Below are 27,861 nucleotides of genomic sequence, written 5' to 3' on the forward strand. Positions count from 1 at the left end.
TCTTCACCCCTTCTTCCTTGATTCTTTGTCTTCCCTCTTCTGCAATCTTTTAACTTTTCCTTATTGAAGGGAAGTTCCGTCTCTGCACATGACTGTGGCATTCTGGGAAGTCTTGCTTCTAAGCTTTTCTCTGCTTCTGAACATACTGTACAACCAGTTCTAAATACCAAGACATTCCCTCATTTCCCTAGGATGGTCAGTTCATCTTAAATTCATGAAAACATTATACTCTGACTGACCTGTTCTTAATGCATCGTTGACCACATCTACGGAACACGATTATTGTATTCTTTCATGTTATGATCAATCATTAGTAATTGTTTTAGTCTTGCTATATCAATCATTAGTTATAATTTAATTAGGAGGTTTCATGCCTGTCTAGTTCTGTGCTCCCTTTCCCAGCCTTTAATCTATTGGTGATTAATGCCTATATGCAACCCTTGCCTTGTACTTGTGTTAACCAATCAGCAACAAGTTGCTTTGTGTTTGTATCAACCAATCAGCAACTAGCGCACCTGTGGCAATGTTGTAATATTCAATAAAAGAGTCTTCTCGGGGCTGGCTCCAGAGATGCCTCCCATATGACACTTGCTACTTGTCTGTCGTTACTTCAACCCAACATATTTATTTATTTAATAAATTCTGTACAAGGCTTGATTGTAAAATAAATACAGTAAAATCAAGGGGGGGAATCATAACTATAAAACATACACAAGTAAAAATGCTAAAATAGTTTAAAATTACCCGTTTCAACCCCCACCCGCTAAATGCACCCACATTCCTCTGATTTGCCTTGCTACTTGCCATGCAAACTTAAGTCTTAGAATGAAGATGTGGGGCATAAAACTTTTAAATAAAGTGATAAGCACAGCACTGAGAGAACAGGCGTTTAAAAATATTCTCGAGTCCCCGCCCGCGAATAAACGCTTTTCATACTACCCACGTGATTCCTCCCTCCGCTTTCTCCCATACGTAAATAACGGAACTTCCCGCCTTTCTGAGCCAATCAGGACGCGAAGAAAAAAAGGGCTCTTCAGCCAATCCCCTTCGTTGTGGGGGCATGGATGACGCAAATCCGACGCGCCAGCAAGCCAAGTCAAACGGGGGCGCCCGCAGCGCGCGAGTTCCTTGAGCGCTGCCGCAGCCGCTGTGTTTTGCGAAGCCTTCGGGCTCTTCTTGCCGAGCTCGCGATGTTCCCTTCAACCCCCGGCTCGCCTCACACGGCGGCGGGCGGCGGGTCGGGCCGGAGAGGCCTCCGGAGTGGAAGCCGGAAGGGCCAGCAGGCCTTCGCGACCTCGTCCCTCAGTTCCCCGGCTTTATTCTCGCCGGTGGCCAGGAGGAGCGTCAGTTCTCTGTCTGCGCGGTGAGTGAGGAGGCCGGGCCCGCCCTGCTCAGCCCGGCCGCGGTAGGGAGCCTTCCCTTCCCTGGTCAGGACATTGGCTGCCCGTCTCGCGCGTTGGTTTTCCTCTTGAAGGGCGCCTCGCTGTTTTGTGGGAGGGATTTAAGCGCATCCCGGGACTATGTTTGCTGAGCTGGAGGTGGAAAAAAAGGCTGTGTCGCCCTAAGGCAGCAAATCCACTGTTAAAAAAGAACTTGACTTTGTACCAGTGAAGAGGAAATTCACTGCAAATTATGGGATGAACAAATGACTTGATTGGAAGAGATATAAACAAATTGGGATGGAAGCAAGACGAATGCTTAAGTGTCATATAACTGCCGTCTATTAAATTGCATTGGGGATAAACTGCAGTACACCCTACCGTAACTGCCAGAGGGCTGAAAAGCCCTCTCCCAATTCTATCCATGGTCCAGAAAGTAGGAGAAGAACTGCTGTGGCATAGTGCCCCTGGTTCCCATGCCACAGAGCCAGTTCAGGAGGCTGCCATGGTCAGTGGTATCAGATGCCACAGAGAGGGCAGGAAGTAGGTTGCACTCTTGCTGTTCCGCTCTCTGTGAAAGTTATCTATCGGTGGGGGGTGTAACCAAGGCCAGCTCTTGTGCCATGACCATGCCTGGAAACAGACTGGAATGGATCTAAATAATCTGTCATCCAAGAATGCCTGCAGGTGCGCCATCACAGCTTTCTACATCACCTGCCCCAAGGAGCCGGCTTTTGCGATTGTTTAGTAGTTATTCCAATCCACAGGGTCCAAGGCCAGTTTCTTTAGGAGTGGTTGTGCCACCATCTTTTTCAAGGCACCAGGCACCACTCCCTTGCACAAAAGAAACAATGCAGAAGTGAAGTAAAATGTGGAAGCTGCTATAAACTGAAGAAACATTTGGTTGAATAGCTTTAAAAAGGTACACATTTGTTCAAACAATTACAAGAAAATGAAAAACATAACATGGTATTGGATTAATGCAATTTACTCAGTTGAAACTGAAATATTGGGAATGTTTATGACATTACATACATCTTTTTGCTTAGAGGTACACCCACAAAAGTTGTACATCATCCATCAGGAAGTGAAACCATCAACTATGACGTGAAAAGCTTTGGTTCACCTCTGCCAGTAAAGGTTATGGAGGCATTGAGAATGGCTGATGGTAAGTAGTTTAATTCCTTCTAATGTTCCTAGACTAGATAAATGTTTCAGTCAGCATGCAGTTAAGTTTGAAATATAAAGATGCAAATTAGCCCTTGTACTCATACATGAGATATTGCTTATTCCAGACAAGCAATTGATGGTATGGGGTAATGGCTTAACAAACCAAAGATGCGAAATTTAGCCTGCCTTAGATGGGTTTACACTCCCACTTAATGGGAGGGGAATCAAAGTTTGAGGGTGTTCTTAGATCCATCATTGTGCAGATGGCTTCAGAAATATGTCATGCCTTTTCTAACTTCAGTCAGTGTGCAAGCTTCATTCTGCCTGGAGAGAAATAGTCTGCCCAAAGTTGTCCATGTTCTGATAACATCTATGTCAGGTTAATGTAATGCACTGAACATGGGGCTGCCTTTTAAAAACATCCAGAAGCAATGGGTTCAGAATACAGTTGCCAGAGTGGTACCTGACTGATCACCCACACATAAGGGAAGAACAGACTCAGGGAAACCCCGGGGTATGTAGATATTAAAAATTTAGAAAGAAAGGGGGGAACCCCAAAAAGAGAACTTCTCAATGGCCATGAAATGCAAGTTGACTGTGGGGATGGAACAGAAACCCAGGTGATGTGTGAGAGGAAGCATTCATTGAGTTGGAAAACTGAAAATCAGCTGTTTTATTTTTATTTCAGCTGCTGATTTAATTAGCCTTGTTTATTGTTTTATATGCTGATGTTTTTATTTATTATTAGTTTTTATTGTAAAGTTCTTTGGAACTGCTTTGCAAAAGGTGGGGTAAAAATCACCTAAATACATGTAGGTCATCTGCTAGCATTATTGCTTTTTATTTAACGTTACCCACAAACTGTAAAGGGCCTATTCTATCAAGTCATCATAATGGTAATGGTTTTAAGTAGGCTATGTCCCCAAACAACACTGGGTAAAGTAGGTGCCATTCAATAAAATGTATAGGGCTTCAAATGTACACTTGGGTATCTTATTCTGCTATGCGTCAGGTATGATAAATTTAAAACTTTGTTCATTCTTGTAGCTGAGGACCATTTGAATGTGCATCTAGATGAAAGTGGATGGGCTTGGCTAGTCTACAGAGACAGACTGATTATTTGGAAGATTGGCCAATCTCCGGTTGCTAAGGTAAGATAATAGTACATCAAATATAGAATTGTAGATTTTTGTTGTAATGTACATCTTCAAAATAAAGTGTCGTAGCAAATGAGCAACCTCAAAACAGTGACATTGCTATGAGCCTCATCAACTTAGGGTACTTCTGTGTTGCCACATTTAAAGTCCTCTCTGCAAAAAGTTAAGACCTTACATGAGTTGGTATCTCTGCTAAAGTAAAAACTAGTGTTCACCTTAATAAGTTTCTTATTTTCTGTTGTCTCACTGAGTCTTTAAGTAGCCTCAAAAGACTGTTTTGAGTTCAGTGGAGCTTCCAGGTAAGTGTGGTTAGGATTGGAGCCCTAATATTTTGTCAGAAGCTAGCAATATACTCTAGTGGTGATATTTCCTGCTTTCAACCATTTACCCATGAGTACAGTCAAATCTACATTTCATATGCCATCTCATATGCTGTATACGAGAACTAGGCCTTAGTGCAACTTTGATGTGTTGGTGATGCAGGAGGAAGTACAAAGCACGTGGCTTCTTTTTCGCATGCTTTTCCATTGCATCCAAAACAGAACATTTGTGCTAGCTCATGAATGCAAAAACTGCATTTCAGCTGTGGCAGAAATTTCCACTTCCTGTTACTTCTGCACCATTGCTGTTTCCAAAGTGCCTTTAGTGGACACTGAACTGTTAATATAGACCATTATTCATTTTGTTCAAGAAACTCATAAAAGAAGCATCATAAAAATGTGTGTTTTTTGCAGTTGTCTGCATGTAAGGAACTTCAGTTACCACCTAGCGACTATCTGTGGAATTCAAGCTTAGTGGCAATATCGTCTCTTAATGCCTCTGGTGAAGCACCTTCTTTACAGGTGAGAAACTTAACATTTATTTTGGGAATATCATTTAGGAAAGTAATGAATCCCATCTTTTGTTACAGGATCACAAGTGATGTGGAGCATATTTTAAGTTCATTTGTAACAATCAATGGATGCCAATTTCAAGTACAATATTAGGCAAACTTTGCAGTTTCAAGCTTTTTAAAAAAGCTAAAAAAAAATGAAATACAAGTAAAATGAACATGGTAAATTAAATTATTGTCTTAGGCATGCAATGCAAACTGAAAAATTTCCTATGCAAATTAGACTAATTTACAGAAGAAAGTTTTTCAATTCAGTATTTCCAGAAAACCGACATAGCTGGAGATCATGTAGAAATTACACTCATGATGTAATCCAATGTTCAGTTTGCTAGAGCTGATAGTATTACTTTTACAAATGGATCTTGTTTACAATTTACTTATGAATGAATAAATAGAAAATTAGCCTGTAGCTTGTACTGCATAAATTGTATCAGCCTGTTTATCTTACTACACTGCACTACAGATTTTAAAAAGGTTGAAATAACTTTACATTCTTCAACAGCCTCACAAATGAGTTTTTGTTCCTTCACACAATTAGTTTCTAGAGCTGCTTGTCTAGAAACCATGACATGAGAAGCTTGAAACTGGTGTAAATTTGTTGCTCAGTTTCTGAATAAATACTTAACCATTTTTTTATTTGCTGTGTTTGCAAGTCTCTGTCAATCATGGTTGCCACCTGTGAAGGATTAATACGCTATTGGCCCAGCTTTGTTCATGAAAGCTCTTTTACTGAGACCCATACGGACTTTGGAGGTGCTCTCTGCAGTTTTCTAACAGCTGTAAAGGTAAAATAGAAACTTAAGTATGAGCATGCATTTTATGGGGCATTGTTAACAACTCTGGGAAATCTGGATTGTGTCCTGTCACTGACTATTGTCCATAAGTGATGAAATGCCTTTTTTTCTCACCGTGTGTATGTAAAACAGAATAAAATGTTGCTCTGAGTTGGATTAGCAAGTCTGTATTCTCTTTCTAAAAACTGAATAATAATGCAGTAGCAACAAAAAGCTGGCAGGATTAAATTGGGGTTTCTTTTCTTTTAGGGTGGAAGCTTTATTTTATCATCTTCAAGGAGCCATTTTATTCGACTGACACCAGACGGTAGTGGCAAGATTTATCAGCATGGCCTACCACAAGGACAAGGCATGTTTTCTGGAATAGGCCGAAGAGTTTCTTCTCTGCTGGGAATCTTATCTCCCAGCAATGATGTAGCAGTAAGTCTTTAAAATAGTTTAAACTTAATTATGATGCTGTATTTGGATTTTTTAGTTTCTTTCATATGAGGGAAGCATCTTACAACATCAGCTTTAAAAAGTAATAGAATTACAAAAAGTATCCAATATCTGACCATGATACTGATGGACTTTAGTCTTATCAGTTAGCGCTTGTGTCTTCCAGAACTGGTTTTTTATCTAGCTTGAAATTCTCACATTTGTGAAACACTAAAGCCAATCTGACCAATCTCAGCAAAGCGCAGAGAAACTTGTTTTTAGTTTTTGAGATGTGGCGTTAAACAGTTCTGTTTTATTCTTTAAAACTTTAAATAGAGAACTTTATTGTATCAAACACTAATCCCCTATAATTTATGTTCAATGCAGCTTTCTAGTGTTCTTTGGGACAAAAACGGTTCACGTTTTTATGCTTTGACCAGCTTAAATCTTTACAAATGGGAAATAGATGATACTACAGAGCGTCAAGTTGTCAGCTGGGATGTAAACAGAATACTTAAAGAAAACATCATGGAATCAATATGGGTAAGAGGCAGTACATTTGGAATGTAAAACAAGTGTTTGCTTTCTTGCTAGCATATTTAATAACTATTATTTGCACAGGGTTCTGAAAGCAACTATGAAGAAATTAAAGGAGATGTCAATGTGCAGTATTTGGATTTGCAGCAAAATCGGTGAGTTCTTATGAGAAAGTGAGGAACCTATTATGAACTAGCGTATACATTGTCCTTTTGTGTCAGGGTCAGTTATTTCAAGCTGCAGAACTGTTACGAGAATCGACATTTTAGAAAATACTTAATTTATTCTTGGTTTTTAAGTCTAGCATGAGTTGTCCTTGTTTTAGAAGTTCTCCACACAGAATAAGATGCCAATTTTTGTAATTTAATCACGGATCTTCTGTGAAATGCTGTGGTTTCTCCTCCCTTCAAAAACCAAGGAATATGCAAAGGCTTAGCATATAAATGTAATGAATTTGCTTACATGCAGCATGTAAAAAGATGTGTGTGTACATATTCTTAAGATACTATTTTCTAAGAAAAGCAAAGTGAATGCTGTCAGATAATTAGTAAACTTTGTTTTGCTTCTTGGTATTTCTGATCACAGTTTTGCAAGGCAAATGCTTATCTCTTTTGTCTTCCAATAAATAGTGATGGATTGGTGATTTTAGCTGCAGCCTGGCATCTTGGTGACAGTCCATGCCTCATCTACTATACTTTAATAACAGTAGAGGATAATGGTTACCCCACATGTGATAATGTTATTGTGGAAGTCACCCAGTATAATCCACCATTTCAGGTAACTGACCTTATGCATTACAGGGTTTTTTGTGCCTTATTAGCTATTAGGGCTTGATCCTAAACACACTGTTGGAAATACATCATGCTGACTGTGTTCACCTGTTGCATTAAGGGGGGAAAGGTGGGTATAAAATAAGAACAACAACAACCATCATTTATTTTATACATGAACACTTATGTTAGCAGCCTAGAGGCGGATATCAGCCTAAACATATTATACTATTATGGAAAACTATGTGGAGTTGGCAACACCAACCACAAATGTGTCACTTTCAGCCTGTTTTCCCTGCCCCTTTGGGATCAAGCCGTTAGGCTTCATACAAACGCATAGGTGTCATGCTAACAGGTTGAGGGTAATATGCTTTTATAAATGTCGGTGTTAACCCTTAATGAAACATATTTCAGCCTGAAGAACTGATGTGTCGTTTAGTAGTCCCAAATTTCTCCAGCCATGCTGCCTGTCTTTACACAGAAGAGGAGGTATTTGCTTGCTCAACAGGAACGGGAAGAATTTCTTTGCCCCAGGAGAAAATGATATTCAGTATTCAAGGTCAGAACCTAAAGAAGCCGGAGCTCTTAATAAGCCAATGAGGGTGTTTATAGTGTCTCTCCAGAATGATTATACTTTTAAAATTTACTGTATTTACTTTTTATGGAAATGGTCATAGATATAGCAGTGGTATAGATATAGCAGTGATTATTCATCTTGCCATTGACTCACAGTACAATCCTATACATGTCTACTCGGAAATAAGTCCCATTGAGATCAATTGGCCTTACTTCCAGGTAAGTGTGTATAGAATTGAAGTCTCAATGACTTAAGCAGTAACAGGCCTAACAGTGAAATCTCAGATTTAAGAACAATCCCAATTGTGTTATGTAGAGTTATTATTGTAGGCATAGGAAATAAACTCTGTCTTGTTACTTTTTCACTTGATAACTCTGAAAACCAGGCCTTACAGCCTTTTAACTTGTGCTTATAACATAGCTTAGCAAATCAAACTTAAGCCCACAGTTTGACATTCATTAATGGTGTTGAAGTTGTATTGTGTTGTGTTTATTTCCTACCTTAGGTGATAGAATTTTAGGAGCAGGTTCCTGTGCTGGACTTCCAATTTTTTTCACTAGAAAAAGTGGGCTCGTGGCCATACATTCCAGGGAAAACATTACTGTGCTTCCTGAAGATATTGAGGATTCTTTAGCCTCATCTGTAGCTGAGACAAATGATGAGGTAAGGAGGGAAAGCATTGTCTTAATTATCTTAACAGTAAAGATGTATATTCCTGCACTGGATTTTCTTAGATAATTTAGTTATTTCAAAGTTAGCATTTTTACTATTTCAAACTACTTTTTTGTGGAAGCATTATTCCTCCCTTTACATTTTTCTCTCTTTTTCAATTTTATTTTAGAGCATTGCATTTGATGCTGCTTCCAGGATGGATATTATAGCGCAAGAGGATAAGACCAAAATGTTAAAATCTGCTTTCTTACAGTTTTGCAGGTATAAAATTATGTCATGTTTAATATACAGTATATTTCATTCTGGGAGCATTGTGGGTTTGTAAAACTAAAGAGAAATATTAACATTTTAGCATTACCTTTTATAGAGGATGAAAGCCAACATAATACAAATAGGTATGCCCTGGGTTTTCTTCCTCTCTTCCCTGCAGCCATTTGTGCACTTTCAAAATCTGTAAAAATAGATGGCTTTATGTTCTATGAGATAACAAACAATTGGGTTTTGCAGACTATCAAAAGATCTTGTGCTCCTTTCTGTCCAAGTAGTCTGTAATCCCTCCTGTTGCTTGGAAGCCCTCTCCCTTTGCTGGTCCTTCAATTTGTTTCTTGTCTTCCTTCATTTGGAGCAGAATCCATTTGTTCCTCCTTCAGTGTGCTAATCTTCTCCTTTTAAACCACCTCCCAGCATTAAGCATATCACGGTGGTTAGATGATTACTGCCCACCCCTGCTTCAACCACAAGACAAATTACACCACCGTCCTCCTCTTCCATCACGGCACAAGTTCACAGGAAGCAGATGGAGCACTACCAGCTGAAGCTGTGACTGGGGTTAATCTCCTTTCATGCACCCCTCCAGTAAAGACAGTCACAGCTCCGCTCCTTACATCACCTATGGCAGCTTCTGCCTGTTCCCTATCCGATGTCAATATCATTCTCCCACAGTAGTGCTGCAGTACCAGATGTGGTCCCCCAGAGGGCAGAAGATAACCATGAAATACTTAGAGAACTTGAAGAAAAAGGCAATATTTTGAATACAGCATTAGCATCTACAACCTGCTGCTGTGGATCCAGTTGATTGGTCTTAGGTACCTCTCATCTAGTGCCCTGCTCAGCAGTTTTTCCTGTTTTGTGTTGGAAGCTGCATTTGTCCTCAAGATTGAAGAGGCTGTTGTGGCAGATACAGCTAAAGAGCTAGTTCCCAATAAGCAGTTTTAAGAGTCTCTAGGACCCTCTCCTGCTCTTGAGGGCCATCCTTTAAGTGAAACCCCGAAGTGTTTGGGTTTTTTTTTTAAAATAAGTCAGTCCACCCCAGATTCTGTGATTTCTCAGCACCATCTGTAGAGGAATCTTCTGACCCTATTAGCTCACTAGTAAGCACTTTCATAGAAAAAACACTATTGCATGTACCCTACCCTCAGCCTGTGCAAAGTTGACAGCGTGATAGATTACCCCTTTGCCTTAGAGACCAGCCACCAGACCAAGAGAACGTCTAAAGGTTCCTGATCCAGAGGGCAAAAGCTGTGAATGCCCTCATAACATCATGGCCTCCAGGCCTCGTGTATACATGCCCTCCAACTCCCCTACTGTCACACGTCCTTCATAAAATTCAGTTGGACAGGGTTTAGGTAGTCCTAGCGGCTCTCTGCTGCTGCAGCCAGCCTTGGTTTTCCAAAATTCTCTAGCTGGTAGAGTATCCACCGTAGTTCCTGCCACTGAAGCCAGACCTACTCTCACAGAGACCCCTATTGCAGCCAGGCCTGACCCGCCTCTAGCTGACTGTTTGAAAACTGAACAGAGCGTTTTCCTGAGGGCAGGTTTCCCACCAGAAGTGGCTGCATGGTCCTCAGCAAGCACTTTCGTACACCGTTTCGAACAACTTAGACCTGCTTGCATCAGTAGTAGCTGCTTTAGGGAAGATGAGTGCTGCGGCACATGCTCCCATTTCACCATGCAGCCACCTGATCGCACCCACAAGACAGCAGTTTTGATGCATTCCACTTGACTCACATCCCATGCCCAAGGTAGCCCAGAACCACAGTCTTTATTATGAATGTGGCTTCCAGTTGAGCATTAGCAGGTTCCAATGCCACCCACTTAGCTGTCTGCACATACCAATCACCTGAAGGTTTTTTTGGTCTTGAGCATCCAGTTTCAGTGCACACACAGCTAGCCTTGGCTATGTTTCCGTCTGCCCCTCCCCAGCTCCAGTCCTTTTATGGATGTTCTTCCTGATTCCTGATGTCGTCGTACAGTAGCTTAGCCACAGAACAGAACTGAAGGGCAAGCAGAAGGGGCTTTCTTGAATATGGGCAGGAGGGATGCAATCACAAGCTTCCTGTCTTCCAAGCAGTTGGAGGGATTATGACCCACTTGGACACCCTCAGATGTGCAGTTAAAAGCAACATTCCCAGTCAGGACCAGTGTTCCATTCTAAGAGTCAACTCACCAAGTGTTTCCCTTCATTTCAGTAACAATATGAAAGGTGCACAAATCATCGTTGCTGAGCTCTTTCCACAGCATGGAGATGCATACCCTGACGCAGACCTGGACAGAGCTGTGTTTCAAATTAGTGAGAATTTGGTGGATGATTATCCTACATCTGACCCACGATGGGCTGAATCAGTACCTGAAGGTGAGAAGTCTCATGTGTAAAATGGACATTCTGACTGTACAGCCTTAAGAAAGTAAGACTGTAAGTTATACTAACTTTTAAACCCCTTTCCTTGTCACTTTTTTTGTACTAAAGCAGCTAGTTTTCCAAATTCTTCCATCATTCTTCTTCATCAGCTGGAAAATAAGACAAAGGCCCATTCTCTATTCATTGACTTTCTTCGTCAGGTAGGTACCTAATGTTCTTGTGTAAATGTGGCAATATAGGATGTGGCACGAGTATTTTTATGTACAATTCTCTCTATCCAAGGTGGGTCTATTTGGTCGCCTGGGCAATCTCCCAGTACGGGGCATACCAATGGCAACTCGGTGGTTACTCTGTGAACATGCAGAAAAGTTAGCGGCAGCTATTGCTCTCAAGAACCATCACTACAGATTGCCAGATGTGGTCAATGCTGCAATAGAGACTGCTTTGATGAAAAGAGAAGACGACGTTCCGTCAAGTCTAACTCCTGCAGATGTTTTCTTCAGAGAGGTGATATAAAGAAATAATTTATCTACAACCACATCTATCATTCTCTGTGTGAATAGCATTTCCTAATAAAATGCATGAGAATCCATGTAACATTCTATATTTCTTCTTTTAGATCCATACTTTGGGACGGGGGTGGGAACATGAATACTTTTCCTTTAGGAAAGTGCCTAATGAAAATCTCCCATGCTTATAGATCCATTCTAAGAATGAAAATTAAATGGCAGAAAAGCTATTTATAAGGTTCGCGGAGCAATCTAAGCTCCCAGCTGAGAGCAGATGCTCTACCACCACACCTGAAGCCTTGCTGCTCACACATGGCAGGAGGAGAGGTTTTGTTTTTCCAGCTCCAGGCTAGCGCTTCTAGTGCCTGTGGTAGCTTCCTATGGTAGCTAGTAGATCATCATATCCCCAGCCTTCAGCATCAGGGTGTTTGGTAGGGTGTTTGGTTGGGTGTATGAATGCGCTTTTAACGTGCTAAGTGAAACACTTAAACTGCTCAGTGCATAAAATATCAGGCTGAATCATTGCTTTTATACCTGATCAGCAGTGTTAATTGTCAGTGTTCCTTCTTCTTTTCTGTTTTTCAGGTGTCACAGATAGATACCATTTTTGAATGCTTACTGGAAAAGGAGAAGCAAGTCTTGAAGGATATGTCAGTTCAATCTGAGGAATGGTCTGAAATAGTCGTCAATGTAAACAATATCATAAAGGTATTACATTTCAAAAATTAAGTAACGGTAAAAAGTCCACGACCTAGAAAACTGGACGTAATGCACCCAGCTAAATGTTTTAAAGCCCCATTTGATTTCATAGCTTAAATCCTTCCAGTTCCAATAAATTAAATTCGAAAAGGGGATCATACATTAATTTAGAGTTTTAATAAGAAGTGGGAGGTTGGACAGTTTTAGATCACAGGCTGCAGTAAAACGAAAATGAAGGACAATATTGTTGATTTCCCAAAATCTCTTCCCATCAGATGAAAACAGAAAATTGCAGTAGCAGTAAAATAACTGGTTATTCTCACTACCTGTTGGAAACTACCCAGAATAAAGGAGGGGAAGATACAGTGTGACTTGGAATCATAATACAGGATACAGAAATGTAAAATGTAATAATACTAAAAAATGATGAGTGCTAATATATAGATGAAACTCCCCCAAAATCCTATGTTTGGTAACGTCCTATGTTTTCTGTGTCAATATTCTCTAGGATATGCTGCAAGCTGCTATCCAAGACCGCCAGTCCAAAGCTGCTTTATATAAAATAAGAGAGCCTCCCGAAATGGAACCAGAATATGTTCCATGGACAGGTGAGAATAGAGAAAATCTTATATGAATGGTTTTGTAACACAGTATTTCTCTTTCTACATAAAATCCACTGAAGAGTACTTTATTAGCCTTTCAAATTGTTGCCCTTGCTCTTAAATTTCTAACTCAATAGTGCCATGTTTCATAAATACCTCACTGGTTTTCTTGAACATAAATGTTACATTTTTAGTGTTTAAATATTTCTGTTTATTATATCCTCATCCTGAATGTCTGGGCTAACATGCTTGCCTGCTTATCATCATTATGGCTTATGTAAGGCCATTACTGCTGTCTGTGCATTCAAACATAAGCATTTATTTACTGGTGCAGATAACATTAGGAGGCTAGTAGTGCTGTTAACTTTTAAGATGGTTGCCCTGGAAACTGATGTCAAAACTTACTTGAATTAAATTGTGATTTTTTTTTAATGGCATTTCGAAATAAATGTGATTTCTCAGCCACAATTTAAATTTGCACCTTGTTTTCTTCCTGGAGAGATCAGACAGGAAAGGACAGATGAGAGCTGAGTTAACCTGAGGCACAGTCTCTCTCCTACTCGGTACAACACTTGTTCCTGTGAACAAGCCCTAAGCTTATTATAGACTTACATTCCTGCCTGCAATAACTTGAAATCTACACTTTCGTAAAAATTGCAAGCAACATCACAGTACAGGTGGCTTTGCAGGGGAAATATCTGATACATTCCCTTGTGCTTTTAAGTTGTTTTGCGCATCATAGAATTAAGAGCCTACATGGAAGTTATAACAAATGCTTTCCAATGCATGTGCACATGTATCGTCAAGTAAATCTATGTACCGGATGGCTGTAACATTTTGCTTGGAAATCCCTTCCATGTAGAATTTTGTAATGCAGGCAGTGACCCTGAGAGACTTTTAGAAACCATGGTTTTAAAGCTGTAAAGGAAAGAAGCCTGTGTATTAGGTTTTGGTGTAAAGAACAGGATTTTATCCTATTGTTTCAAAAGTTTTCAGATTATTTCATGAGGGGAAAGGTAGGCATGAGGGCATACTTGACACTGAGCTCAAGCAGTTGTCTTTTCTTCTCAGCCATAGCCTTGGCTCTGCTAGGATTGTTAATGTGGACGCTTTTCTTTTTCTGCTGTGCAGTGCTGCTGTTCCACTAAAAGACTTAGGCGGGGGGTTGCTGCTTTGCTATGGAAAGTAGATACGTTTACTTTTTAACGGCCTTTTGTGTCTAACTTCCCCTTGGTATACTATCATATGTCATTTTTCAAATTCCATATGCCAAATATAATAATGCCTTAATATTTCATTTTCCGGTCTTCTCAAGCATCCGTTGGTGTGCGAACGACTATAATACAGCAACATGAAATCATTCTGAAGAAGGTCTATCCTCAGGTTAATAGTAAGCTTCGTAGCATAGTGACAGAACAGCTGGTGGCACTTCTAGATTGCTTTCTGGATGGTTACGTTTCTCAGCTTAAATCTGTGGACCGGCCAGAGTACCAAGAACGCTATAACAGTCTGGAAATGGAATACATGCAGAAAAGATCTGAACTGTTGTCACCACTACGTAAGTGCTGCGGTTATTATACAGGGTGCCATTTAAGTCTCTGCCATGGGTATAGGAAAGCAGGGGAAGAAGGAAATGCTCTTCTCCTTTCTTTTCTTCTTTTCAATAATGTTTGCCTATTTTTAGCTTTCAACAACATTTCACATTGTGCAGTTTGGTTCTTAGTTTTTCGATTCTAGGCAATGTTGAGTTGCTTTTTCTTAAGGGGAAGATAATTTGCAAGGAATTATTAATGAATGAACGAACAAACGAACGACCGAACGTGTGCTTGTATTATTGTCAGAACCTAATCCTTTGCTTAGGAGTTCCTCCCTGGCACCTTCTCCATGCTAGAGTTTGGCTTGATAGGAATTACAGTCAGGCCCCCTCTGCCCTAACATTAACTTTTCCCTTACTCCTCAGTTATAAGGAACTTTGAAGCCCCCCTGCCAACAGCTGTGTCTCCCCAGGTTGTTCCTTGTCTGTCTTATCAGGCTCCACTGCAGGCAGGAGAAATGGTGTGTTTTGTCTAACTGCAGGCTTGCTTCCCAGCCATTCTCCAGCAGCAAGCTCTGCTTACTGAGGACTTGATCCTGCATCCATGCAGGTGGGAAACACAGCGGGCAACACGGTGGTCCCTGGTGGTTCAAAGCTCTTCTGTAGGAGAAAAATTGTATTGTCCTACTACTCCATTATTTGTTGCTGGGGAGAATGCAGTACCCACCTTCACTCACAGGAACCAAATCCTATTGGTTGAATCAAATTGTCCCCCCACTGACTCTTTGATGTAGCATAGTCTTTCAACTTAATAATATAGAGCCTATGATCTTTCTAATGGCATGTGGAGTATACCCCTTGCAAATTGCTCTAACTTCTTTATAGTTTTTGAAAACAATTATCTAGCGGCAAAATGCCCTTGAAAGCCACACTCATTGATTTTTTTTTAAAAAAAAAGTCTTCACAAAATGGCCATGTTTTTATTGTGGGTGTTTTTCCTTGTTTGTTTTTGTTCAGTTTCTCTTGGACAGTACCAGCTGGCTGCCGCTCTAGCAGAAAAATACTGTGACTTTGACATATTGGTACAATTGTGTGAGCAGACTGATAACCAGACCAGATTGCAACGTTACATGACACAGTTTGCTGATCAGGTAATGTTCTTTATTTACTCCAAACAACAGGCTGTTAAGTAAGTGTATATTGTAGGAGAAACCTCAGACTTGCTGTCAGGTTATTTTTCAGAATTATGTCAGTACAGATTTCTTTTTCTGTTAAGCAGCTATCTTATTACACATACAGATAGTGACTATCCAAGAGCCTCATAAGTTACAGAGAAAATAACCAAGCTTAGCCATTAGGTGGCTGCATCATGCAACAGATGCTAGGGGAGAATTGAGTTGTTGGAGAACAGAACTCTGGGTGCTCCATGACTTATGTGTTGCAGTGAGTTTCATCTGTCAATCTGCTCAACTTTGGTATATGGAATGGTGAAGGGGACCCCATTGTAAACAGCTATTTCTTCACTGATGTGTGAAACAAGTGATAGAACTTTTATAAATCTTTTCTATGCTGAAATGTTAAAACTTGTCCCATTTGGTAAAAATGTTTACATTTTTAGATTATTATTTTTAACACAAGTTGCCAGTGTGGTGTAGTGGTTAAGAGTGGTAGTCTCGTAATCTGGGGAACCGGGTTCGCGTCTCCGCTCCTCCACATGCAACTGCTGGGTGACCTTGGGCCAGTCACACTTCTTTGAAGTCTCTCAGCCCCACTCACCTCACAGAGTGTTTGTTGTGGGGGAGGAAGGGAAAGGAGAATGTTGGCCGCTTTGAGACTCCTTAAAAAAAGGGAGTGAAAGGCGGGATATCAAATCCAAACTCTTCTTCTTCTTCTTGCAGTCTTGCAAGCTTGACCACATTCTTGCTACTTTTAGAATTTTTCAGATTTCCTCTTCCGTTGGTATTTGGAAAAAGGAAAACGGGGAAAGCTGTTATCACAGCCCATTGCTCAGCACGGCCAGTTGGCCAGCTTCTTACAAGCTCATGAGCAACTCAGCTGGCTACACGACATCAACAGCAATGATTTTGAAAAGGTAAGGCTTTATTAAAAAAAGCAAAGTATTTGTAATGGGTAGTTGCTCTGTCCTCGGTAGAGACCCCTTGCAGAGCTAGAGAATGTGACTGACTGTACACAGGTACCCCACTTTGTTAATCTAAGGAACAAGTGGAGACCTCTGTGTATTTGAACCTATCATTTTAGTGGGATTCTGCAAGCAGAACAGCTTTTCCTGACTTGGTGCAAGTTACATGCACAACAAAAGAAAACTGAAAACCAGCAGTGTGCCTCTGATAGTGCATAGCTTTGTTCAGCATCTCGTACGAAGACCTGCACCGCTTCCCACAATGTGTGCTAGCACAATGCATTGCATATCCTTTTGCCTTCTGCTGTGTTGTGCTGAGTTTTCCAATAGTTTTTCCACAACAGTTTGTAGAACAACACTGTTATCAGAGTTTTATTCTGTTCCTGTGTATCTCTGGCTCTTACCCCATGTAAAGTAAAAATAATATGCATAGGAGGCAATTCTGTTCTTTGAAATCTTGACACAGAGGTAATTTGTAATCTCATCAAATATTTCTAGAACTTAATTGACCTAGCATTCTGTAGTTTTCTTTCTTCACTGAGGTTATTCTGATAGCTTTGTAAATATTAAGCTGTTGGGTCCAAGTTAGACAAATGAATGTCTTTGTTTTGTTTTATTTGTTAAAAAGTGCAAAATATAACTTAACTTTTTTTTAAAAAAAGTTTCCCAGCCTAAATACTGGACAAGTTATAAAATCAGATATTTTAGCAAGCAACTGTTTTTGTAATATCTTTCCTCTTTTCCTTTTTCTTATTCTGGTAGATCCAGTCACTATTTTAGTGAGTTTCTCTTCTTTCTTAGCATTATAATTTCAGGAGGCGACCATTTCTTACAGGGTTTCTAATCCTGGCCCCCATGAGAGCCAGTGGAATGAGCATCAACCTGCCCCATTACACCCCCATTCTGCCTTCTTCCTGGTCCAAAAGGACTCACACATTGGTGATTGCATATCAATTGGATGTGCCTAAAATGGTCACCACCATTCACAATACTGGGGTGTGAATTCTCTTTAGAGCTTTGTTTGAAGAAACATAATAGAAATATTTACCTGAAATCAATGTATTCCTAAAATACCATTTTTTCATAATAGACTTGCTTTGATACCATTTCTATTTTCAGTGACTTTTAACGTGTGTCCTGTAGTGCAGCTGTTTAACATCTTCCCTATCTTGCCTTTTGCATATTGTTATTCTCAGAGTTATATAAAATTGTTCACTGTAGAAGAAAATTCTCCTTGGCCATATCAGAATTTGAACATGTTTATGAAATAATAACAATATATAATCATCATGCAAATTACTAATGTCCCTGTTATGTGTGTGTGTGTAAATAAACTTACATGTTGAGCTTTATGTCACTTGAAATATTAAAAGTATTTTTTGTCAATGTTAGGCTAACCGAACACTGCAGAATTTAGCAAATACAGAAACTCGGTACTTTGCAAAGAAGAAAACTCTTCTTGGCCTGTGTAAACTGTCTCTACTGGCTTCTGATGTATCAGAAGTGATGCAGAATGAGAAAATTGAAGGTACTATTTTTTCCATTGTAAAGTTTAAAGTAAGTTTTCTTTATATGGAGATACCCCTTAATTTATTAGATCTACAAGGTCAGTTGTGATCCCAGCAGTATGGTGGTTGAGACACCAATGACAGAGCTTTAGTTTCCAAAGCAGTTTGTCAGTTCCCCACTGAAATTCTTGGCTGCCACACACAACAAATTAATACAGGTATCTATGAACAATTACTGTTGTGGTTGGAATGTAAAAGTTTTCCATCTTTCTGATGTTGCTCCAGTAAGGTGTGCAGCACTTGAAGTAAGGGGTTAATTCAGTGGGTGATGATGCTTAGCTAGTAGATGACACCACCTTGTAATGTAACTATAATGTGTATATTTGCTTTTTAAACAACATTGAGAATGATCACTAGGATATTAAGGAAGTTTCCATAGAACTTTGGTGCGGAAATGTGGGGGGGAAGCAGGTCCGCTATCATGAAAACGTGTCATTTTTGCTGCCTGCTTTCAACATGATTATCAATAACTTGGGAGGTAGCACATGGCAAGGGCTGTCATTTACAAGTCTTTCTGAATACATGGACAGAATTCCCTCCCTTGGGATCTTGTAGGTAGACTTCCCACCACTTTTAGGGATGGTGGTGGTGGCCTTTATGTTCTATGCTAAAGGTCAGAAAATAAAAGCTTCTTGTCAAAATCCTCCCTCCAACCAGCCATCCAGTTGTTTGCCAAGAAGTGAAGGGAATTTGTAGCAAGTGGTCTGTCTGGCTACTAAACATACTGGCAGGTTACAGGTGGAGGTAGAGTTACTGGTCTTCAGGCTCACTGAAAACCTTGAGCATGATGGAATATTCATAATTAGGTAAATAATACTTTCTTTGTACTCGGGAATTATAGTCATTTGTGCTATGCTTTTTATTTCATGTATACAAGAAATTACTGAACAAGAGCGTTTTCTGCTACACCAAGAGACTCTACCTGAGCAGCTGCTGGATGAGAAAAAAATTAATCTCAATGAAATGCCAGTGTTAAGTGCTCCACAGCTGATTGAGGTATGTACTATTAAGTGTCCTACCGGTATTGAATTTCTGAGCTACTCTGTCGAAAGACTCTTCTCTAATGTGGTTTTGTTTTCCTGAATAATATTGGGTAAAATGACTGGATGAAAATGGGTCATGCCTTGATCCCCTGACCCCAGCAGACAACTCGGTAGCCCCATGGCATCACTGTGGCATCACAATTGACGGGTGAATTGCCACGCTCACCGGTCAAAATCACTTGTGCTTACAGTGCTCTTTGCAGCAGTCTTTCTTCAGCGCTGTGTGATGGAGCAGTCTTTCAGAGCCGATGTCTCCATAAAGCAGACATCAGCTCTGGCAGGGACTGCTCCATTGTGCAGCAGTGAAGGAAAAAAACTTGTCTGGAGCTTTCACTGCCTGCTCAAGGCTGAGCTTTTTTAGAGATTGAAGGAATCAGTGGAGGTGGGCTGTCCGAGAAGGTCCTGTCTATCACGTGACATCACCAGTGATGGCAGTTGATGGGCATGGTTTGGAGAAATTGGGCTCTTGGCTCAAATTGGACCCCCTGGCAGGCCCAGATTGGCCCATGTGCTGGAACTTCCACACCCCAGGGAAGGAGGGATGGCTAGAAAATTTGTGTGATAGATACCGAGTGCCCTGCCTTGCTTGAGTAGAAGTGCTTTCTGCTGCCACAGAGTCACTTGGATACAACCCAATGAAGCTGCCCTGAGTCTGTCGTCACTGCTTTGTATTACAAATCTTAGTGACCTTGCCAACACAATCAAAATAAATTCAGGAAATTTTGGCAGGGAGTCTGCTGTGCAGTTTGTGTCAAAAGAGTTAATCTTCAGTGCAAACATACCTCATAGGTTTGCTGTGATAAAATGGGGAGCAAACCATGTATAATGCTCTCAGCTCCTTGGATGAATGGTGGTGTTTGGGTTAAATAATTTTGTGCCTCAAATACCAGGAACGTATCCTGTTTCAGATGAGTTGGCTGTACTCTTCCATAGACGTTGTCCTTCCATATCCTGGATATGCCACCATATCCAGATGCCTTATGCAGTGGGTTTTGATTATACACACAGTTCATGGGTTATTAGAGCACTAATCTGTGCTTGCTTTGTGGCAAGATCTGTGACTAGGAATGTTCAACAAATCCACTTGCACTTTCTTGATGATAGTCGGAGATTGGGACACCATTGAGCCAAGCTTATAAACAGTTTCTTGGTAAATACACTTTTTAGTCCTTTGAATGAAGGAAACTAGAAGGATAGACAGGTGTGGCAAATTGTGTGCATGTTTTTATGAATGAAAACCCCTAGTAAAAGCATTACATATATAAGGGCTTTTTTCCTTTTCTGCCTCTGCATTCTTCGAAGTCCATCCTGGGAGGCAAACAGGAGTCCAAATGTTTTTGTGTTTAGGCATTACAGAAGAAGTCTCTGTAAGCAGAAAGGGGGGAGGAGTTTCTTTAACAGCTGTGCTAAAGCCAGGCAGCTCTGATGCCCCCTAATAATCTTCCAGCCTGGATCACTGCCAGACCCTGCTTTTAATTTCTTCTATCAGCAAGGCCTTTCCTTTCTGACCCTGGTGTCATTCAAGTTTAGGAATTTTTTATTTTTTTTTAAAGAAACAGCTATAATCTGAACAAAGCTGCTCATTGTGCTGAACCATAGCTTAACTTGTGTGACTGCAACTATACTTCTGGATCTTAATTCAAACAGTCCCACAACTTACAGACATTTAGCTTGTGTACATCCAGCTTTATGTTCTTGGCAAATAATAAAAATAAATAGAAAGGGGGCGGGGGGCGGGGGAGTCTTTGGCAATCCCACCCACCATTGCACCCATTGTTTTGTGATTATAAGCAATTTTGGCTTTAGGTGTGATCCCCAGAATGTAACCCCCATGTCAGTTGAGGGCTTACTCTATTAAAGTAAATATGTATGTGTCCTTTGCAGGTATTTATCTTTCCAGAATATTGCAGATGATTTTTTATTTTTATTTTTTGCACATAAGAAGCTGCCTTGTACTGAATTAGACCCTTGGTCCATCTAGCTCAGTGTTGCTTTCAGACAGAAGTCTTTCCCAGCCCTGCCTGGAAATGCTGGGACTGGACCTTGAGCCTCCTGCAGCCCAAACAGATGCTTTGCCACTGAGCTCTTCTATAACAGAGTACTTATTTGTGGAACTATGTTCCTACCACAATAGGCTAGGAATGCCGAAGCCTTAAATGGTTTGTAAATTTGAGCCTATCATATAGCAACCTTATAGGCAGTGTAATCTTTCCATTGTAATATTGGTGGAATGCCTTTCTAAAACCCCGACTCTCTTCCTTACTATAAAAATGCCTACAGCTGAATGAAGGCATATTTCAGTCAACAGTCACATGAGTTAGAATCCAGGGTGGTCTTCCCACAAGGAGTTCTTAACAAGATCAATTACACTGTTTTGGGGTCTAAAAATAATGTTGTCCTTCCATCTTTCATACAATAGTTGTACATATCCCCTGAGAACAGAAGGGCTAATGAATATGACTTCAAGAAGGCACTCGATCTGCTGGAGTATATTGATGAGGTATGAAAATGAGTGAGTTTTGGTGATCTCTGAACCAGGATGTTTTTCAGTCTAACTGAAGTTCCCTCTCCCATCTGTAAAAAAATAAATAAACATAACCTCTTATTTCTCAGCTACCAAAATACTCAAGTCCCATCTAATACCAACTGCTTGACTTCGTGGCCATCTTTAAAAAAAATAATGGAGGGCTAAACCTGTGAAAACATAAAAACTGAAACTGAAGACTATGACTCAGTTTTAGTGATGCCATCAGTCAAATATCGGGACGCAGGTGGCGCTGTGGCTTAAACCACAGAGCCTAGGACTTGCCAATCAGAAGGTCGGTGGTTCGAATCCCCACAACGGGGTGAGCTCCTGTGCTCGGTCCCTGCTCCTGCCAACCTAGCAGTTTGAAAGCACATCAAAGTGCAAGTAGATAAATAGGTACGCTCCGGCGGGAAGGTAAACGGCGTTTCCGTGCACTGCTCTGGTTCGCCAGAAGCAGCTTAGTCATGCTGGCCACATGACCCGGAAGCTGTACGCCGGCTCCCTTCGCCAATAAAGCGAGATGAGCGCTGCAACCCCAGAGTCGACCACGACTGGGCCCTTTACCTTTACAGTCAAATATCAGTTCATATCAGTATGGGAAATTGATCATTTCCCACCTGCCTTCTTTTTAGTTATTGATGTCGCTACCCCAACTGGTATCCTTGTCGGGATCTAGATTCATGATATAGCAATGTCCCAGGACCTCTTCTCAGTCCTCCACCTGCCCCTGTGTTAGGTTTTATTTTCTTAATATTTCTATTAAAATATATCTAACCCATTCTGTATCACTTGATCCCAGCCAAATTGACACTTTCCCTCTCACAAAAACTGAACTGCAAACTGTTAAGTGCTCTGGGTCACATTCTGTGGCATCAGATCAGGTCTGCTCATTTCCCTAAGAACAATAATATACTGATCACCTTAAAGGAGCTTACATGTATGATTACATATCTGTATGGACATTGTGGGTTCATGCAAAACTGAGAACCTCTCTGAAGGTCCCGTTGTTCTTTCTGATCTGTTCTTGTTTAGAAAGCACATGGCTTTGCATCTTCTTGCTTGCCCTCTTCATCCTGCCACAGTTTTCCCAGTCTGGTATTTCTGTCTGTGGCCAAGAGGAAAAACGTTTTTTATTCTTGTTCTTAAGAGACTCTTGTGCAAAGTCTCTATATGCTTGGCTATGCTGGAATAAAAGGCATATTTTAATAAATAAAAGGCCTAAATAAAGTCTTTTTTTATATAGATTCCCCTCCTTTCCCCATAAAGTCATAATCCATTTTCAGACATACTTCAAAAAGCTATTTTCTGGCCCATACCCTTGAAAATTGTCCCTCTTTCTTACTTCTGGTCATGTTTTTAGCTTGTGAACTATTGAATTTGGACATAATCACAATGCATAATGTGTGTTTCTCTAAAATCTCCAATGCAATTTAATATTTCTTTTCTTTCTTTTTTCCTTTGAATGAAGGATGAGGAAGTGGACATAAATGATCTTAAACTTAAAATACTTTGCAAAGCTCTTTTAAGAGATAGGTAAGCAAGCTATTTATTTGTTTGTTTAAAGCATTTTTGTCCCCACTTTTTGGCTGTAAAGAATGCCGCTCACATAAACTCAGTAACAAAGACAGTTCCTACATGTAGGCTTACAGTCTAAAAGACATAACACAAAAGGAAAATGTGATGACAGAGGAAGGGGAAAATAAGCAAACTCAGGTCTTAAATTTACAACAACTATTTTATAACAATCAAACCAGCTTGAATGGAAACAATCAGGGAGAGGAGAAAAATAGAACTCAAATAGAAGAGCTGATGGAGTGGTCCTTCTTCCTATCTCTCCCTTTTTTCTGTAGCCATTGTATAAAAACTTGTTAGTACACTTAATATTCTGTTAAAATTTGTAGTTTTCCCAGCTGCTTATACCAGATTGAATATTTTCTTTGAAACATGTTTATGTCACACTTCACCATATCAGATTTCAGGGTGTTGTACAGCAGGGGAGGGCAGACCTGAGGCTTGCAGGATCTACTTTGTGTGTTACTGGAACCCTGAGATCCACCGTGTAAAAGACATGAGCTTAGAATTGAAGAACACATTGTCTCTAAGCAGCTGTTGAGGACAGGGATTTGTTTTGAGTATTAGAAGTGAGGCTGAGCTCACAATCTTTCCATACAAAAATCTATTCCTAGTTACGAAGTTTTTTCCCCCCCAGGGGGTTATTTTGTTGTGTTATTGTTAAACAGGTTGGAGTCAAAAATCCTTGCTGATCTATTGCAGATCACCCAGAGATCTACCAGAAAATTCTGGTCCACCTTCTGCCCACCCCTGGTGTACAGCATAAAATATTTTTTAAAGTGCAAAAACAAGCTAGCAGATAAAACTTTAAAGTGACTACAATATTATTGGTTAAATCAGTAAATCATAGCAGTGTGAGTGCCAGGCAAAATTCTTAAGGGAGAGCATTCCACAACCAGGGCATCACTGCAAAGAATGCCGAGACTTGATGATGATCTGATGTCTAATTGAGGAGGTGCATGTCAAAGGGTCTTGGCAAATGATGATAAAGAACTGGCAAGTTAATATGGGGTGTGGTGCCTCTCAAATTATACTACAGTGGTACCTCGGGTTACATATGCTTCAGGTTACAGACTCCACTAACCCAGAAATCGTGCTTCAGGTTAAGAACTTTGCTTCAGGATGAGAACAGAAATCGTGCTCCGGTGGTGCGGCAGCAGCAGGAGGCCCCATTAACTAAAGTGGTGCTTCAGATTAAGAACAGTTTCAGGTTAAGAACGGACCTCCGGAATGAATTAAGTACTTAACCTGAGGTACCACTGTAGTAGGTTGTATAGCTATGGGGAAGATGCACTTTAGACAGAACTGTGCTCTATTGAAAACACATCCATAATAGGTTGTCTGTGTAGGCTCATGATTTGTGTCTCTCCAAACAAATTTTGTCCTTACGTTTTAGGCCATAGTTTGTTTCCCAGCAGGAAGCAGAAAGCCTGCAACTTCAGTAGCATGCAAGAGCACACTACACATTCACAGTAAACCATAGTTTAATATGATGTGTGAACCTGGTCATCCTCAGTAGCCCTCAGAGAAGCTAATAATTCCCCTCCTGTTACAGATGGGGGGCTAAATTAAGATTACCTCAGGATACCCAACAGGTTTTGGCAGGGCTGAGACTTGAACTGTGGGCAACTAGAATCTTTTAACTATTATGCCAAGCCAGCTTTTTTTGGTTCTCTGGCCAACGGCACAGCAATGGTACATTTCTTTTACACTTCAGATGATCACTGATTGCATTTTCTTCATGGTAATACGCTACATCACGGGTAGTAAACCTTTCCCAGCCCTAGAGCCACTTTCCATCATGGGGGAATCTGGAGGAACCACAAGCCAGTAGTGGGCGGGGTCAAATATCTTTCTCCATTGACAGCTTGCTTGTGTTCCATACTACATGCTTCGAAATGGGCTTCTTTCTCGAAGGGCACAACATGGAAACACAGCAGGCTTCCGATAGAGAGATTTATTTCTCCCTCAGCAGCAGGCCCCTTTTTCTCGCAACTCAGCCATCACTGATCACTTGGGCACCAGGGGTGAGAACTTGGGTTTTGTGACCTGCCACACCTCACTACTTAGCTGGGCAAGGCATGGGAGGAGAGGCCAGTGGGCCAAAGAGAGTGCCCCGGGAGGCTGTGTGTGGCCTATTCTACATGTTCCATTTAAGGAATTGCCTGCAGTTACAATAGCATTTGAACTAAACGTTATTGGCTCTAAATCAAGAGATAGTTGAAGGTGTGTGTTTTTGTATTTGTGTCAGAAGGTGTTTAGAACATGCCTGTTTGCAGGTTGTTCCAGACAGCCCCTATGACAAATGAAAACCCCCATATTCCACCTTTTAATTTTCAAAAACCAGTCAATACTCGGTCTCTAAAGCATAAATGATGGAATAATTCAACACTGTGTTTCAAACTTGCTTAGCTGGCTAAATCCCTAAGTCCTTGCAAGACTGAGCTGCTGTTTCTACCTTCAGACATTTGAGTGAATATCTGAGGTACACTTATTCCGAACACTAAAGAAATCTGTGGACCCCTTTGAAGCCCAGTCTGTGCAGGTTTACTCAGAAGTCAGTTCTCTTTAGCTTCATGGAATGTTTAGGATTTTGGAGTTAATTATTTCTCCTATACTGAGAACAATTTAAGGATTCACTGAGCAGGGATCACTATGCACAAATAGTATATAAACTCTGAGCGAACAAAGTTAAATATAAATCTGTCAAGGTTTGATATCCAAGTTGGCAGCCGAAACATTTGTTGGAAACTGATCTTCATTTGAATAGCATGTTTAGCATTTCAATAGATATGCCCAATTGATTGAGCTTTAGATAAAATAGCTGTGCAAGAATCATCCTTATTCATGAGAACATGTCATCTTGAGTTTTGGTGCATCTTCAAATCATTGCATTGGACACTTTGAACTACCTGTTCTTCAGGAATGTGCATAATTGTGCATAATCCTTTATGCATCCCTGCTTCATAGCTATATATGGCAACTGAATTCTTGGGTAGTACCCTGAGGCTTGTGGGGAACACTTGGTGACTTCCTAATATGGTAGTGGACTGTGTTTCTCTCTTACATTTTGTGCCCTCCTCATGAAGATGAAGTAGCGAATAGAAATGCAAAGGAAGTTGTAGGGAAATAGATTCTTTTCCCAGCATGCTTAGTTGTTTAACACATCCATTTTCACCTACCTAGGAAATTCTTATTGTAAATGGTAGCGGCAAGGGAAATTAAGGAAGGTCTTCTTTCTGCAAAGGTTTTGACAATGTTTTAAAAGATGCATTACTGAAAGACATGCTAAATGGATTTATTGATTGTATTGAAATGGAACGCTAAACATGATTTCAGAGTTCTCTTGGTCCAGCATCCTGCAAATGAGACACTTCTGAAAACCTGCTTATAGGGCAAATGTAAGGCTGATAGTTGAGTTAATGTGCTAATAGGACATTTCCTCTGTTGACAATGTTTTGGGGCATGGATGCTGTTTGTATAATGCAACAACTCTGAATCGGAAGGTATATTGAAATAAAAAAGCTGATTGTGCAAACTGCACACCATTTCTAATACTTGATAAGTCTCTTTCTGTGGCATAGGCCACTCTGAAAAATTGTTTGCTAATCCCACTACAGGGTACAGCCCAGTACTAACACCTCTATGTATATATCCTGCAGTGTTTGGAAGTGCAGCTTATTAGTTGTAACAAAAATTTTATCCATAGTGAGGCACATATAATTATTATTTTTTACTTTAATCTTTGTCAAGTAGCATATACATTTTAGCATTCTTAATACTGTACGGCCTTGAAAGATGTGAAATTGAGTAAAGGATACACAATAACTGCAAATAATCAAAATACACACAAAGTGACACTGGGGATTCTGATTTAATACCGTACATATTTGTTTTTTTAAATATATATTCTATTTGTACTAACTTTTATTTTTTGGTTACAGTTGGTGTAGTTCAGAAGGCAAAGATGATCCAATTGAAGCATCTAAAGACAGCATATTTGTGAAAATTCTACAAAAACTGTTCAAAGAAGGTAGATATTGTTGTGTGAAATATGCTCAGAAATAAGTTTTTGTGAGTTCGCTGCTTACATATATTTACATCAAATGGCATTAATATCATTAGTAGTCAAGATATAAACATAGCAGGCAAAATTGAAATAAGGCATGGTTGCTAAGGGCAGAAGGGAATTGCCAAATGTAGTTTGAAAATAAAACTTACCCACTGATGATAGTGCTTGGAAAAATTATCACTGTATCCCAGGCCTAGACAAATTATTCTGAAATGTAGGTACGTATTTCAATGATCACTCAACATTTACAGTTTACAGTAGCTAATAACTTCTTTCTGTTTTAGGAATTCAGCTCAGTGAATATCTACCTGGGGTAAAAGACTTAATGCAAGCAGATGAACTTGAACACTTAACATGCAAACCGTACTTAGAATTTGTACTTAAAGCAAATTACGAACTTTATGTCTATAGGCAGACCTGAGAGAATTCTGAATTTTAGAAAGACCATTTCTAAAGAATGAAATTTTTGTACACTGTTTAAATTTTTTTGCAATAAAATCTTTATGTTAAGTAAGAACATGTCCGTCTTTAAAATAGTAAAGAATTCATTGAGTATCTGGAAGGTTTGGTGGCCTTTCCATCTGACAAAGGC

The 27,861-nt window shown here is 40.1% G+C and overlaps 1 protein-coding gene across 2 annotated transcripts; it reads left to right on the forward strand.

The window, feature by feature from the left end:
- Window positions 1-1,114: 1,114 nt before the first annotated feature.
- NUP133 (nucleoporin 133) lies at window positions 1,115-27,786 on the forward strand. 2 transcript variants are annotated; one of them, XM_080997652.1, is made up of 26 exons: window positions 1,115-1,363; window positions 2,429-2,547; window positions 3,597-3,700; window positions 4,441-4,548; window positions 5,252-5,383; window positions 5,642-5,812; window positions 6,197-6,352; window positions 6,431-6,501; window positions 6,976-7,123; window positions 7,531-7,675; window positions 8,199-8,356; window positions 8,535-8,626; window positions 10,834-10,997; window positions 11,112-11,203; window positions 11,286-11,510; window positions 12,098-12,220; window positions 12,720-12,819; window positions 14,129-14,371; window positions 15,365-15,498; window positions 16,281-16,439; window positions 17,880-18,015; window positions 18,933-19,051; window positions 21,518-21,598; window positions 23,094-23,158; window positions 27,142-27,230; window positions 27,554-27,786. In XM_080997652.1, exons 1-26 carry the CDS (start codon window positions 1,191-1,193, stop codon window positions 27,688-27,690), a joined length of 3,444 nt encoding a protein of 1,147 aa, XP_080853778.1. In that variant the 5' UTR covers window positions 1,115-1,190; the 3' UTR covers window positions 27,691-27,786. The 2 variants fall into 2 exon arrangements, with proteins under 2 accessions (XP_080853778.1, XP_080853779.1); XM_080997653.1 differs by having other exon boundaries at window positions 11,115-11,203.
- The last annotated feature ends 75 nt before the right edge of the window (window positions 27,787-27,861 follow it).

Source organism: Podarcis pityusensis (assembly GCF_964106645.2).
Source record: "Podarcis pityusensis genome assembly, chromosome: 3".
Classification (NCBI taxonomy): Eukaryota; Metazoa; Chordata; class Lepidosauria; order Squamata; family Lacertidae; genus Podarcis; species Podarcis pityusensis.

Coding starts and splice junctions, on each gene's coding strand:
- NUP133 (XM_080997652.1), top strand. CDS start 1,191: ATGTTCCCTTCAACCCCCGGCTCGCCTCACACGGCGGCGGGCGGCGGG. Junction 4,549..5,251: donor GTGAAGCACCTTCTTTACAG/GTGAGAAACTTA, acceptor TGTGTTTGCAAG/TCTCTGTCAATCATGGTTGC. Junction 15,499..16,280: donor TGACACAGTTTGCTGATCAG/GTAATGTTCTTT, acceptor TGCTACTTTTAG/AATTTTTCAGATTTCCTCTT.